The sequence below is a fragment of the Eurosta solidaginis genome, chromosome 1, assembly GCF_040869045.1.
Source record: "Eurosta solidaginis isolate ZX-2024a chromosome 1, ASM4086904v1, whole genome shotgun sequence".
Classification (NCBI taxonomy): domain Eukaryota; kingdom Metazoa; phylum Arthropoda; class Insecta; order Diptera; family Tephritidae; genus Eurosta; species Eurosta solidaginis.
This window is the reverse complement of record NC_090319.1, coordinates 100894807-100907604: the sequence shown is the minus strand read 5'-3', so window position 1 is coordinate 100907604 and position 12798 is coordinate 100894807. Positions and strand designations below refer to the sequence as shown.

Sequence of the window (12798 nt, the reverse complement as noted above, 5' to 3'; positions counted from 1 at the left end):
ATTGTTTCGTTTATGTAGATACATAGTGATTGATCTATGGATGTGAATTCACGTCACTGCTTAGCATCGGCTTAGAGACAGCAGCACCCCTTAGTTTTGCTAATATTCGTAACAATATTAAAAGGTGTTTTGTAATGCGTGGTTAGCCCCAAAAATACAAAAATATAGATTCACAGCTGCGTTCAGATTACCGTGCTCGATTAGTCTCAAAATTTTCCAAAAAAAAAATAAGCGAAATAAATAAACGAGTAAAAAGTTTGACCATTGTGAATTCCTACAAATGAAGAATCTTTCTATTCCTCGACCTGTCAAATAAGCTCACAGGGAGAATGGCTGTCACGAATGGCCAAAGAATAAGAAAGGTTTGTTTGTTTGTTCGCAGTAAATAAATAGAGTTGCCATGAATTGCACATTTGTGTTTCGAACTAACTTTTCTTTTAAAGGTTTGAAAAACACCTTTAAGAAAATATTTACATAAGTAATTGGACTGTGATGTAACAGGTGATCGAGGCTGTTTCCTACTGTGAAGGTTTTTATTTTTTTTTTTCAAACATTCGCCACTTGTATGAAATCACAACGAGCTTGCCCTTTACCACTTTACATTTTGAATGTATGCGTAACATTACACACGAAACTTTATTTACTCTAATAATTTTTTTCTTATATGACAACAGGTTTTCAGCTATTAAGAAAGTTTCAAAAATCGAGATTGATGCACTGCGTAAAATAGGACTTATTTACTTTTTATATTTATTTTTGTATTCCGGTTTGGAATTCACCGTTACATTTCTTATGTTTCACAAGTTCGGCTACAGCTCAATGGATCAAGCAAAAATGTTTCTTATGACAGGTAAGCTTACAAATTTTGGGTTTTTAATCACAAACTCACTTAAATTCACGGCCCTATTCCAATGAGTCTTCAACGCAGGCCAGAACTTTGAATTGTGACTATAATCTCTGTCAGATTTTTTATGACATTAGTCCAAACAAAATTTTTTAGTGTTTTTTTATTACATTTTAAATATATTTTTATTTTCGTTGTGGGTTGGCACTGTAACTTTTTTCGCCAGTTTCGTGCAATTTGCACTAAAAAAAAAATATATAAACAAACAAAAGTTCAAAAATGAATCCCAAAAATCGCAAAAGTTTTTTTTGAAGAAAACAATTATTAAAGTCGGATGACTTGAAACGCCATACATTTTAGTATTAAACCTCTAAGGCGAACCCAAAAATAAAACGCAATTTTTCTACTTATGTATGCCTTTTTTGCAAATATCTCATCGTTTTGAGCGTATATTTGGAAATCCGACTGAAAATATGGAATCAGCGTTCCTTTGTTTGCATAACACTGGTCGACGGCCAAAATTTACCAGAGACGCCGTTATGAAATTCGTATGTAAAACCACCCCCTTATTTCGAAAATCGAGTTCATTTTTGATTCTATGGTACCGTTTTTGAGATATTTGCAATTTACCGTTATTCGAAAAAACCAAAAAGGTGGCTCCCTTTAATTACGTATATCTCACGAACGGGTAAAGGAATTGCAAAAAAGTTTACAGAATCGGAAAGACAATAATTTGCTATAAATGCATAATACATTGTTTTTTTCTCAACCAGATAGTTTTCGAGATATTAGCTTATAATTTCAGATTTTTGTTTTTTTTATGAAAAAATATGAAAAAAAATTACTCTTTGCGAGGGCAGCATTCCAAAACCACAACTTTTTTTCCAGATGTTTTTTCTTTACGTAAAGCTCTGTCTAATTAAAAAAAAAGATAAGCTACCATCGAAGAAAATCGAAGCAAAACTACGTAAGTTATAAGCGATCAAATAAAAATACCCAGGTTGGGCAATTTCAACGTATACCTCAAAACGTATGTATGGTATAAAGAAGAGTGAAATATATAGCTATGATCTGTTTCTATTTAGTTAAAAGTTCATTTTATGAATGAAATTTCCAATATTTTTAACTTTTTTTTAAATTTATTTATGTTTATACTATATTCTAACAATATTTATCTTAATTTGATTTTACTATGTAGTCGAAATAATTATGTGTTCTACTTTGACGCTTATTCAGTTTAGGATCGGTTTCTCTTATGAGAAACCAGCAGTAATCACCCATCATTGCGACGTCCCAGAATCCTTGATATCGATTCTCAATTAATTTCATTTGCTGATGAAACCTTTCGCCATGTTCGTCACTTTCGTCGCCAAGATTTGCCGGAAAAAAGCTCAAATGTGAGTGCAGAAAGTGAATTTTTAAGGACATATTTACGCCTGGAAAGAAAATATTAGTTAGGTAAACAAGTTATAGAATTCTGGGAAACTAATTTTAATAAGCCTTTAAGCCATTTTCGCATAATTATTGATTAAGTCGTTCACTATCTGCTCGTAGTTAGGGCTTTTGTGTATACCGAGAAAAGAAGCAACGACCTTTTCAAAGGATTCCCACGCTGCTGCCTCAACTGATGAGAGTAGTCTTTTGAATTGATTACTGTTGATCAACTTTTTTATTTGTGCTCCAACAAAAATACCTTCCTTTATCTTGACTTGAGAAATATCTGGAAAAATTGTTTTCATATAGTCGAATGCTTCGCCTTCTTTGTCCAAAGCCTTAACCAAGTTTTTAATGAGACCGAGCTTGATGTGTAAGGGTGGAAGTATGATTTTCTCTTTCTTGACAAGAGGGGTGTATTTGATGTTATCCACACCAACGGTAAACTCGACTCTTTCCGGCCAATCCTTTCTGACGTAGTGGTCCCTACGAGCTCGGCTATCTCACTTGCAAAGGAAGCAGCAGTGCTTGGTGTAGCCACTTTGTAGACCGCATAGCATTGCAACGACTTTGAGATCCGAACATATTTTCCAATCATGCTCTTCATATTTGATAATTTTAGTAGTTTTTGCGTTTCCTTTGTATTTACTGCATGTACGATCGGGATAGAAGGCTTTTTGTTACAAATATGCAATAATACAGCCTTCAAACTCAGTTTATTGCTGTCTATGAACAATCGCCAGTCTTTTGAATCATATGTTTGACCAAACTCTTTGAATAAACCAGGAATGTCGTTGCAGTAGCATATACTGTCTTTCTTGGTATAGTGTTTGGAAAATTGTTCGTGACGAGTTCTACAATATATCACCTTAACATCGGATGACACAAATTTAAATTGTTGCATACGAGAAGCGTGGATCTCGGCCTTTTCCTTGGATAGTTCCAAATCTCTTATCCAATCATTAAGTTGTGCTTGTGACAGAACGTTTCTCTCGTTTCCCATGCGAAATTCAGTACAACTTGATTCCCCGCACTCAGATATTACTGTTGACAATGGAATTGGATTCGCAACTTCCGTTGAATGTAGTACTGGTAATTTCACTGCAGGTACGCTGGCATAGGCTACTCTTCTTGATCTTCCAATGCCAACTACTTTTGTTTGACAAATATAACACTCTATTGAATGGCAAGTAGGTTCTCTCCATATCATTGGTGTATCAAATTTTATTTGTTGTCCTGATTCCGACTGAATCAATTCTACTCGACACGATGTACACAAAGTGTTCGGTGTCCATGGTTTTTCAGCATTTTTAGGCTCAATGCCAAAATACTTGGAGTATAAAGTTTTCATATGATCTGAGAATACTCGTCGTCGCCTTATGATAGTATATTGGCCACACATGAAACAGAACATATCTGGATCGTTATTACAAACAAATTCTCGCTTCCTTTTACTCATTTTATTTTTTTTAATAAATCACGGTTTTGAAATTTGACTTATGAACTGAACTATCTTCGGCGAGCCTTGCAGATGTTATGAAGTTTCAAGGCGCATTAACTCATATTTATACTCGGAACAAGAATAAAATTGAAAAAATCAAATCTTACCTAGACAGAAAGGTTCCTTTTTATACGAAGCCGGGAAAAGAAAATACTACCTGCTTTAGATGTAGGCTTTAAAAATTTGTTTGTGTCTTATAATTTTGAAAATCTACCTGCATACTTACCCATAAGTGACGGAAATACATGTTTATAACTACATGTCTACAGCAGGTTTCGAACCCAACCACTCTTCCTTTCGATACAACCTCTCTACCTAATATAAAACAATTCGAGTATTAAAAGTACTATTTGATTTATTTAAAGAAAAAGTATTATCATTGTTATGGTGTTATTCGTTTATCCGGATAATATCCCATTTGCACTTTATACCTTTAATATATGTATGTATGTATACATACATTGAAGTTGCGCAACCTGGGTATTTTTATTTGATCGCTTATAACTTACGTAGTTTTGCATCGATTTTATTCGATGATAGCTTATCTTTTTTCTAATTAAACAGAGCTTTACGCAAAGGAAAAATATCTGGATAAAAAGTTGTGGTTTTGGAATGTTGCCCTCGCAAAAAGTCATTTTTTTCATATTTTTTCATAAAAAACAAAAATCTGAAATGATAAGCTAATATCTCGAAAACTGTCTGGTTGAGCAAAAAACAATGTATGATGTATTCATAGAAAATTTTATCGTCTTTTTTGCAATTGCTTTACCCGTTCGTGAGATATACGTAATTAAAGGGAGCCATCTTTTTGGTTTTTTCGAATAACGGTAAATTGCAAATATCTCAAAAACCGTACCATAGAATCAAAAATGAACTCAATTTTCGAAATCAGGGGCTGATTTTACATACGAATTTCATAACGGCGTTTCTGGTAAAGAGAAAAAGTTGAAATTCGTGGTCCAGTGTAATTAGCGCGAGTCTTATTCTTGTAAGTTGAGGCATGCAGACATCCACGAGTAGTAACAAACGTCCTCGTCGTTGTCGGGTTATACCAACCTTTTAGAGTCGTATACCAAAACCACAGCCATATTCGTAGATGGTCGTGCTGTCGTAAGTAAACACATTCTCTGCATAAGACTGCCATCCAGGCATGAAAAAGTATGCGCATTTCCGGTATTTTACTGAGTTGCCGGATTTAACTTTTATATTTGGACTTATAGAATAAAAGTCCAGATTTAATAATTTCTTTCGGACTAAAAAATTTAAATAATTTTTTCTGCAGGATTTTATTATAAAAGGAATAACAGTTTGGGTCCCTGCTGAGAGGTCGTGGGTAAAATTGCCCAAATTTGGCTTATATTTAATTCAAAGGCGTTCACATGTGACTCATTCCTGGGAACTAGAATATAAGCTGCCAAATTTTTACGCTTCACTTTTATTTCGTGCTTTCATATAGAAATTATACCCTAGAGATGGTTCTAGTTCTAGGAAAAAATTGGCATCTCTAAATTTTGTTCATAAGACTGCGCTTACAAACTAAAAGTTTTGTTGCTGTTGTTGTTGTTGTAGCAGTGCTTCGCCCATCCAATAGACGCGACCAATCATAAATTGTCATCAATATCCTCTAACGGGAGTCCAAGCAAACTTGCAGTTTCAACAAGGGTGAACCATAGTGAGAGGGGTGTTAAAGGCGTTGGTTCCACATTGCAAGCAGGAAATACATTTTGTATGTCGGGGTTGATTTTGGATAGGTAAGAGTTTAACCTGTTACAGTACCCAGATCGAAGTTTAGCTAGAGTAACGCCCGTTCCCCTAGGGAGAGTACGTTCCTCTTCTGCGAGTTCTGGGTATTTTTCTTTAAGAACTGGATTCGCCGGGCATAGAGGTCCGACGCCTGTTTATGGATATCACTGAGGACCTGTTTCTGCTTTTTTGCTTCATATGACTGTGTTCTCAGGTGCCGCATTTTCTCATAATGCATACGGAGATGACCTCTTAAGCCCCTGGGAAGTGTGGCCCCTTCAATCAGATGTCTGTTGGGACGCCCAGGTTTCTGGGTATTAAACAGAAACTATTTGTTCAGAATTTCATTTGTGTTCTTAAAGGGGAATACTCTCGCCTCATCGGTAGGCGGTGTTCTGGGGACATAAGAAGACAGCCCGTAGCGATTCTGAGGGCAGTGTTTTGGCCGGACTGTATTTTCTTCCAGTGAGTAACCTTAAGGCTTGGCGGCCATATCGGGGACGCGTAGCATGCAATCGGCCGGCCAATTGCTTTGTAAGTGGTAATGAGCGTTTCGTTGTCTTTGCCCCACGTGCTGCCGGAAGATTTGTGGATTTTATTACGGCTTTGGATTTTAGGTACAATTGCGGTTGCATGCTCACCAAAATTTAGATCCTGGTCGAACGTCACACCGAACACTTTTGGGTGTAAGACAGTCGGTAGCGTAATGCCATCGACGTGGAAGTCCAATATGGTCGACATAACCTCCTAAGGCCTGGTTTATCGTACGAGTTTAAACTACAGTTAAAGTTGACTAAAGTTAAAGTTGGCCGGTTAAGTTGAAATGAGGAGCAAAATTTTATGTAATCGAACGAAGTGGCAAAGTTAAACTCTAGACAACTTTCACTGAAGTTTTAACTTGCACTGCCGGGCATAAATGTTGCATAATTTTTGCGCGCTTGATATTTTGTGTGTAAACAGCGTGAAATTGCCGAATATCGAAGGAGAAAATTTATTTATGTGAAAAAAACATAGATACTTGGAGCGATTTACCTCCGAGGAGATTTAGGCCGATCTTCTCTTTCAATTTGCGTCGTGTTCTTTTTTAATTTTCCCTACAAATTGGCAGGATGGGACCTCCATGTTTTATACCGACTCCAAATGGCGAAACATTTCCTGGCAGAAATACACTGGGAGTGTTTGCCAAATCACGATTAGATCTTAATTGAAAAAACAATTTTTTTTTCTAAATTTTTGATGTTACTTTTCAGGGGAGTTGAATCCAGAAGCCTCGGTGTGGTAGGCGGAGTACACTACTCGCACACCACGGCGGCCGCCGCGAAATCTAGTTATTTAATACCTGATTAGGAGTTAAGTACGAAAATGAAGATAATATCGCACCATGAAAACTAAGCTGCAGACGTATAAAAACTTAAAAAATTATAAATTAATTATGATACAAAGGGATACCCCAGTTTCTAATAATATGTTGAAGTTAAAACCCTTTTGAGGGGCTGGTGTGCCTTAAATTATTTGTGATTTTTTTATAATTTTAGGCATTGTCATGGCTCTATTGCAAGGCGGGGTTGTGCGACGTTTGCCGCCACAAGCGACAAAACCATGTGCGGTATTAAGTTTATATATAATTGTTCCCGCTTTTATATTGGTTGGCCTAGCTAAGGATGGGCGTCTACTCTATTTAGGAATGTTGCTTTTTGCCATATGTAAGTTTTTGGGGAAGATCTGAAACTGTTGATATTCTATTAATCATTATTTTTTTAATTCCAGCCACTGCATTTGCAGTTACCTGCCTAACCACGTTAGTCTCACGATATGGTAATGACGATCAAAAGGGAGCTGTACTCGGTATTTTTCGTTCACTGGGCGCCTTAGCGCGTGCCGTAGGTCCTATTGTAGGTTGTGTATGTAAGTATGCAAGTAACACTGCCCAAACGAGTTGCACTTCTTAGCTGATTAATGACTTACGACACATGATTTTAATTAATTTTATGCTGCTTTTTATAAATTCACCCTAACTTTTTCCTGCATCAGAAGTTTTTGTTTTCACCACCTTTGAATAAATCCTGCATTTCGTGTTTCCATCTAGAGATGAAAACCGACAACCATCTCTTGCCACAATACCAAGTGTGTCAACTAAGCTATAAATGTCAAAGGTACAAACAGCCTCGCTCACCTGATGAAAAGCTCAGGTCTAGAGTTGCACTTTTGGTACGTAAGACTACTTAAACCGAGTTGCATTTGGTAGTTTAATAAAACTTTGTAGATTTACAGATGCAATAGTTGCATATATTTCCGCGGAAATACATATAAATAATAGAAGATTTTTAGCCTCCAACAATGCGGAAACATACGGAAAGCAATTTTTTTTAAATATGAATGAAAAAAGTCTAAGCCTGGCCAAAGCGTCAGATCGATACAACACAACCAAAGCGTATATGTAAATCTGCCTTAATTTCTGTCGCTGTGAAAGTCTCCCGCAAAGAAAACGGTGCTTTGAGTAGAAGCAAACCAAAAGAGCAGGCAAAAATATGAATGAATGAAAGTTTGGCTATTAGTTACGTTTTTTTTGCAATAACATTGTTTTTTAATTTAAAAATGCTGTTACCAGATTCTTGTATTACACAAATATAATGAACTTGGGTACAGAACCCTGTTTCAATCTTTTACGTCCCTGAACGGAAACAAAATTGCAACGCAGATTTTCCCGTTATACTAACTTAAGCGAGTGCCTGTCACAAAGAAGTTACCACACTTGTACTTATCCACAATGTCTCTGGCTGTAGAAAAAAGTATCGCGATCCCTACAATATGTTTATAAGTACCGATTTTGGAAGGAAAAACGTAAATGGGAAGTCTAGTTCAAAGTGTGTTGACTTATTTCTGACAGGCACTCGACTAAGTTGGCATAAAGGTAAAATCTGGGCCGCCATTGTTGTTTCGATTGAAAACGGTCATTTGGGGTTATGTGCAGGAACACAAAAGTGCTGTTGTGTTCCGCAACATTTTAAATTTATATCGTGGTGAAAATTTTCCTGTTCAATCAGAGATTTTCCTCAAAATTTAATTTATCACATGTGGTTACTTCTGTAAGTCTAAAAAGCATAGACATTTAAACGCAACAACAAAGTATATCGGTAAAATATTTTCTAGGATTTCTACATTTTCTATATCCAAGTCCATTATATTTATGTAATATGAGAATGTGTTGGTTTATTTCCACACTTGCAGCACCGTTTTATTTCCGGGGGACTTTCACAGCGCCATAAGTTAAGGCGGATTTTCTTATACGATTTGGTCGTGTTGCTTCGATCTGACGCTTTGGCAGTACCATAATATAACAATGCGAATTCCTGCCAATTTGTTCGCTTTGAAGGGACGAAAGGGTTGTAAAAACCTCCTTCGACAATTTCTCAACTCCAGATATAGGTGCCGTCATAAATTGAACGCATCTGTCTGACGAGGCGTCGCAAAAAAGGGCAGATTTACTTAAACACCTTGGTTGCGTGCTTTGACAGCGTTATACATAAAACAATGACACGCCTAAGGTTGGAAGCGACTAAAGCGTTTATGTTAATTTTTTCCTTATGCAATTGATTGAACGTAGAAAAATCGTTCAGACAATCGACTTGTGTAAAAAGCCCTAGAAGTAAAATTTTTCTTTTAGAAAACATGTTATATATATTCAACCTTTTCATTTTATATCGTACTACATTTTTTTAAACTATGAAATGCAACTCAGCTTAAAGTAGTCTTACGTACCAAAAATGCAACTGAGATTTGCATCAGGTGAGCGAGGCTGCTTGTAATTTTGACGTTAATCGCTTAGTTGACACACTTAGTATGGTATACTCTGGTCTAGTGATTTGATTACCGATTAGTAATGGCACAGCCATAATGAACTTTTCATATAATTAATTGTGAAAACGTTGGAAAAGTACCAAAGAGTGGGAAAAATAATTTTACTTGTAAAGTGTAAAAGCACTCATAGCCAAAGTAAATGTAGAATTCTTCTTCTTATGCTTTACACGAAGCAAAAGTTGAGGTTTGCCAACTTTTGTATGTCAGGTGGCGCTAGGATCGCTCGATCATGCATAAAATTGCGTTGAACGCATCTGTATGAAAAAGTTCATTGTGGCTCGGCCATAAAGCACGAAATTAAGATAGCAAAATCAGTCTTCCGTGATTCATTTGAAATTTTGGTAAGATAATATACTGCCTTGGGGCCTAGATATTTGAATAAAAGAGCTCCTTTCTTATCGGGTTTGGCATTGCCATTGTTCCCGGCGAAATTGGCAAGTTTTTCAGCGCGCATAAAAGAGTAGGAATTTTTCAAAACAATTTAAATATAAATTTTGTTTTAGTTAAGATGGTAGCACAAATGTCATAATCTATGTAATTGTCAGTTAGTTAATATGGCGACCGACAACTGACAATGGAACTACGTTAGTTCTTATTACCACGAACTAACCGTGGGCCCGTATTACGTTTTCCGATCAGTGACTGAAAACCATGCATAATGATGCAGTGCGGTGGATACGGACAGTGGATCGTTGGATCGATTTCCAAACAACCGAAGGTTGGTGAAGCCGATACAACTCACTGGTTGACCAGCTGGTGGATTACCGCGAGTCTGTTGATACGGCTGGTGTATCGTTGGATCGATTTCCAAGCAACTGAAGGTTGGTGAAACCGATACAAGTCACTTGTTGACAAGTTGGTGGATTCCGGTGAAGACGGATGGTGGATCGCTGGATCGATTTCCAAGCAACCGGAGGTTGGTGAAACCGATACGCGTCACTAGTTAACCAGTTGGTGGATTCCGGTGACCGGAATTTAGTGGCAAAAAACCAATTTATTCGGTGGTTTCTTCCCGTAAATTGTGAGACGACGCACCAGTGTCGGGGGGGGGGGGGGGGGGGGGGGGCTGTGAGGTGGAAATTTCATTTCCTCACTCACTATTCTCCTGACATACGAAAAGAAAGCGACCAAGGTCTACTGCACACAGGATAGAAAGTACCAGACAAGGTAATGGTATCCGCTCACACGCATGGGGTGCGGATCTTACCTTGCTGAAGGTTGAGCTCTCGATGCTCATTAAATGTAAAATATTTGTACTTAAGTATAAGTAGATATGAAGAAGTTGAGAATTAAACGCAGTCTTAGCTAGACGATCGGTGCGCGAATGAAAGCTTGCCCATTATTACTTGTATTTGTCAGTGCCAGTCATTCGCTTGCAGCCAGCTGTTACATTGGTGGCGTATGTAATGGGGACAGTGCATTGGTTACAGTCGGGTGCATGGAGAAAATACTTGTAATTCAGGTAAAAGCGGCATTACAAATCCTTCAAAAGAAAACCGAAAAATGACCCGGGTCCTTGCGAAACCGGGGGTGAGATCCATAGTATTTATGCGCAGAACATATTTCTGCGTTGGCGGCCATTGGCCGCCCTTAAAAAAGATTTCCCTGTACGGTCCACCAATGGGGTGGAATCAAAATTAAATCCGTGCAAAATTCCTTTGAACACAAAATTTTTTTCAGTGCACAACATTACAACAACCACATGAAAACTGCCAACTTTAAAGAAAAAATTCTTCTTTCACCCCTTCGGTTTGTTGTTGTCGAATACGCGTATTTTGGCACCTCCCGATATTTTTGGACGCGTATTAGCAGTCGACCCCTGTTCTAGACTTTTACCATTTTTTATAAGCGCAACCGAAGGCCGTCAACGCAGAAAACTGTTCTGCGCAAAAATACTATGGATATCACCACCGGTTTTGGAGTCATCCGGGGTCATTTATCGGTTTTCATGAACGTCTTTTGCACGACTCATTCGGATTATTGATACTAAGATCAAGACTCGCCTTTTTATACCCATCCCGATATTTTTGGACGCGTATTAACTGTCGACCGCTGTTCCAGTCTTTTAGCATTAATCTGATCCACCATTTAAGAGCTATTGTGCTTTTAAACTGAGTCTCGTTCACGGATCGTAAAACGTAATACGGGACCTGTCTCAAATCACCAAGCTTTCACTGAATCACCCATGGTATATCTCAAATATCTCTCATTATATCTGAACAGCATCTCCGAAATTATAACTTTTATTGTTCTTTAGGAGAACTAATGCCATTTAAAGCCAAGGGATTCCAAGTCTGCTTCCACCTATTTCCAGCGCGGTAGGTACCTAACCTTTCTGCTGCTGACTAAAGCGGGTATCGATAGATACATTTTCTTGGCTAGATCGTCTTCATCCATTCGCATAACACTACCGATCTACTGCACACATTGAGATATAAGCTTATACAACTTATCTCTAATATTTTACCGATACTCGCCGTTCACATAACGGAAATGTCCATAAATATTTCAGAGAAATATTTTCTAAATTAAAGCTGATTCAAAATATTACATTACAGATTTATAATCCTTATTAACAGTAAGTCATTATAATGTACTGTAAGTTAGTCAGCAGAAGTGCTGTTATGCATATAGTTAATACTAGCGAGTACCCGGCTTCGTTACGCCGCAAAAAGTAAATCTATTGAGTTTTTGCTATTTGGGTATAGTTTAAAAGAAGAAATACACATACATATGTATGTCATGTATTTTTTCTGCTACGAAGGTAATAGTGTAATACCCCCTGTTGTATGAAATGCAAACACTTTTAAATTCGTTAGCTAACGTTATAAACGATTTATTAATGAACAACTTTGAAAGAAAACAAAGCGCAAAAAGATACCAACTAAAATAACATCAGATACTTAATTAAATCGACTGCTGAGTCTAATATCACTCTATTTCAAAACGCCCCACCTCAAAACTCTTTTCAAAAACACCCCATCAGAATTTATTTTTCGAAAACGCTCTATCTCAGAATTGGATTGCAGAACGCCCCATCTCAGAATTTATCTCAGCTCAAAATGTATTGAATTTATACCGAGATTAAACAAATGTCTTCTATCTCAGAATTGGATTGAAGAACGTCCCATCTCAGAATTTATCTCAGCTCAAAATGTATTGAATTTATACCGAGATTAAATCAAATTTTGCGGTAGGGCATTTTTGAGTAAAATTCTCAGGTAGGACATTTTTGAAAATAACTTTGAGGTAGTACGTATTTGAAAAGAATTTTTAATTTTTTAATAGGGTGCTATTCCACCCAGCAGTCGAAATTGGATTGTAGAACGTAGAAAACTTCCGGGAATATAAAATTCTTTGTCAACTATAAATACTGCGACCTCGCCTGTAGTCGAGGAATTATAGCGACCACGGTGTT

At 37.1% G+C, this 12798-nt stretch overlaps 2 protein-coding genes across 7 annotated transcripts in view; one reads left to right on the top strand and one right to left on the bottom strand.

The window, feature by feature from the left end:
* The window catches only part of LOC137236590 (succinate--CoA ligase [ADP/GDP-forming] subunit alpha, mitochondrial-like), a 182236-nt gene that overhangs the window by 24384 nt on the left and 145054 nt on the right, over positions 1-12798 (bottom strand). The window lies entirely within an intron of this gene.
* rtet (major facilitator superfamily domain-containing protein rtet) overlaps positions 1-12798 on the top strand; it is a 93653-nt gene that overhangs the window by 75183 nt on the left and 5672 nt on the right. For both annotated transcript variants that reach the window (XM_067759363.1, XM_067759362.1), the window contains exons 5-7: positions 675-850; positions 7058-7225; positions 7290-7427. In XM_067759363.1, the coding sequence (XP_067615464.1) occupies positions 675-850; positions 7058-7225; positions 7290-7427 (482 nt within the window). The remainder of the gene's footprint in view (positions 1-674; positions 851-7057; positions 7226-7289; positions 7428-12798) is intronic.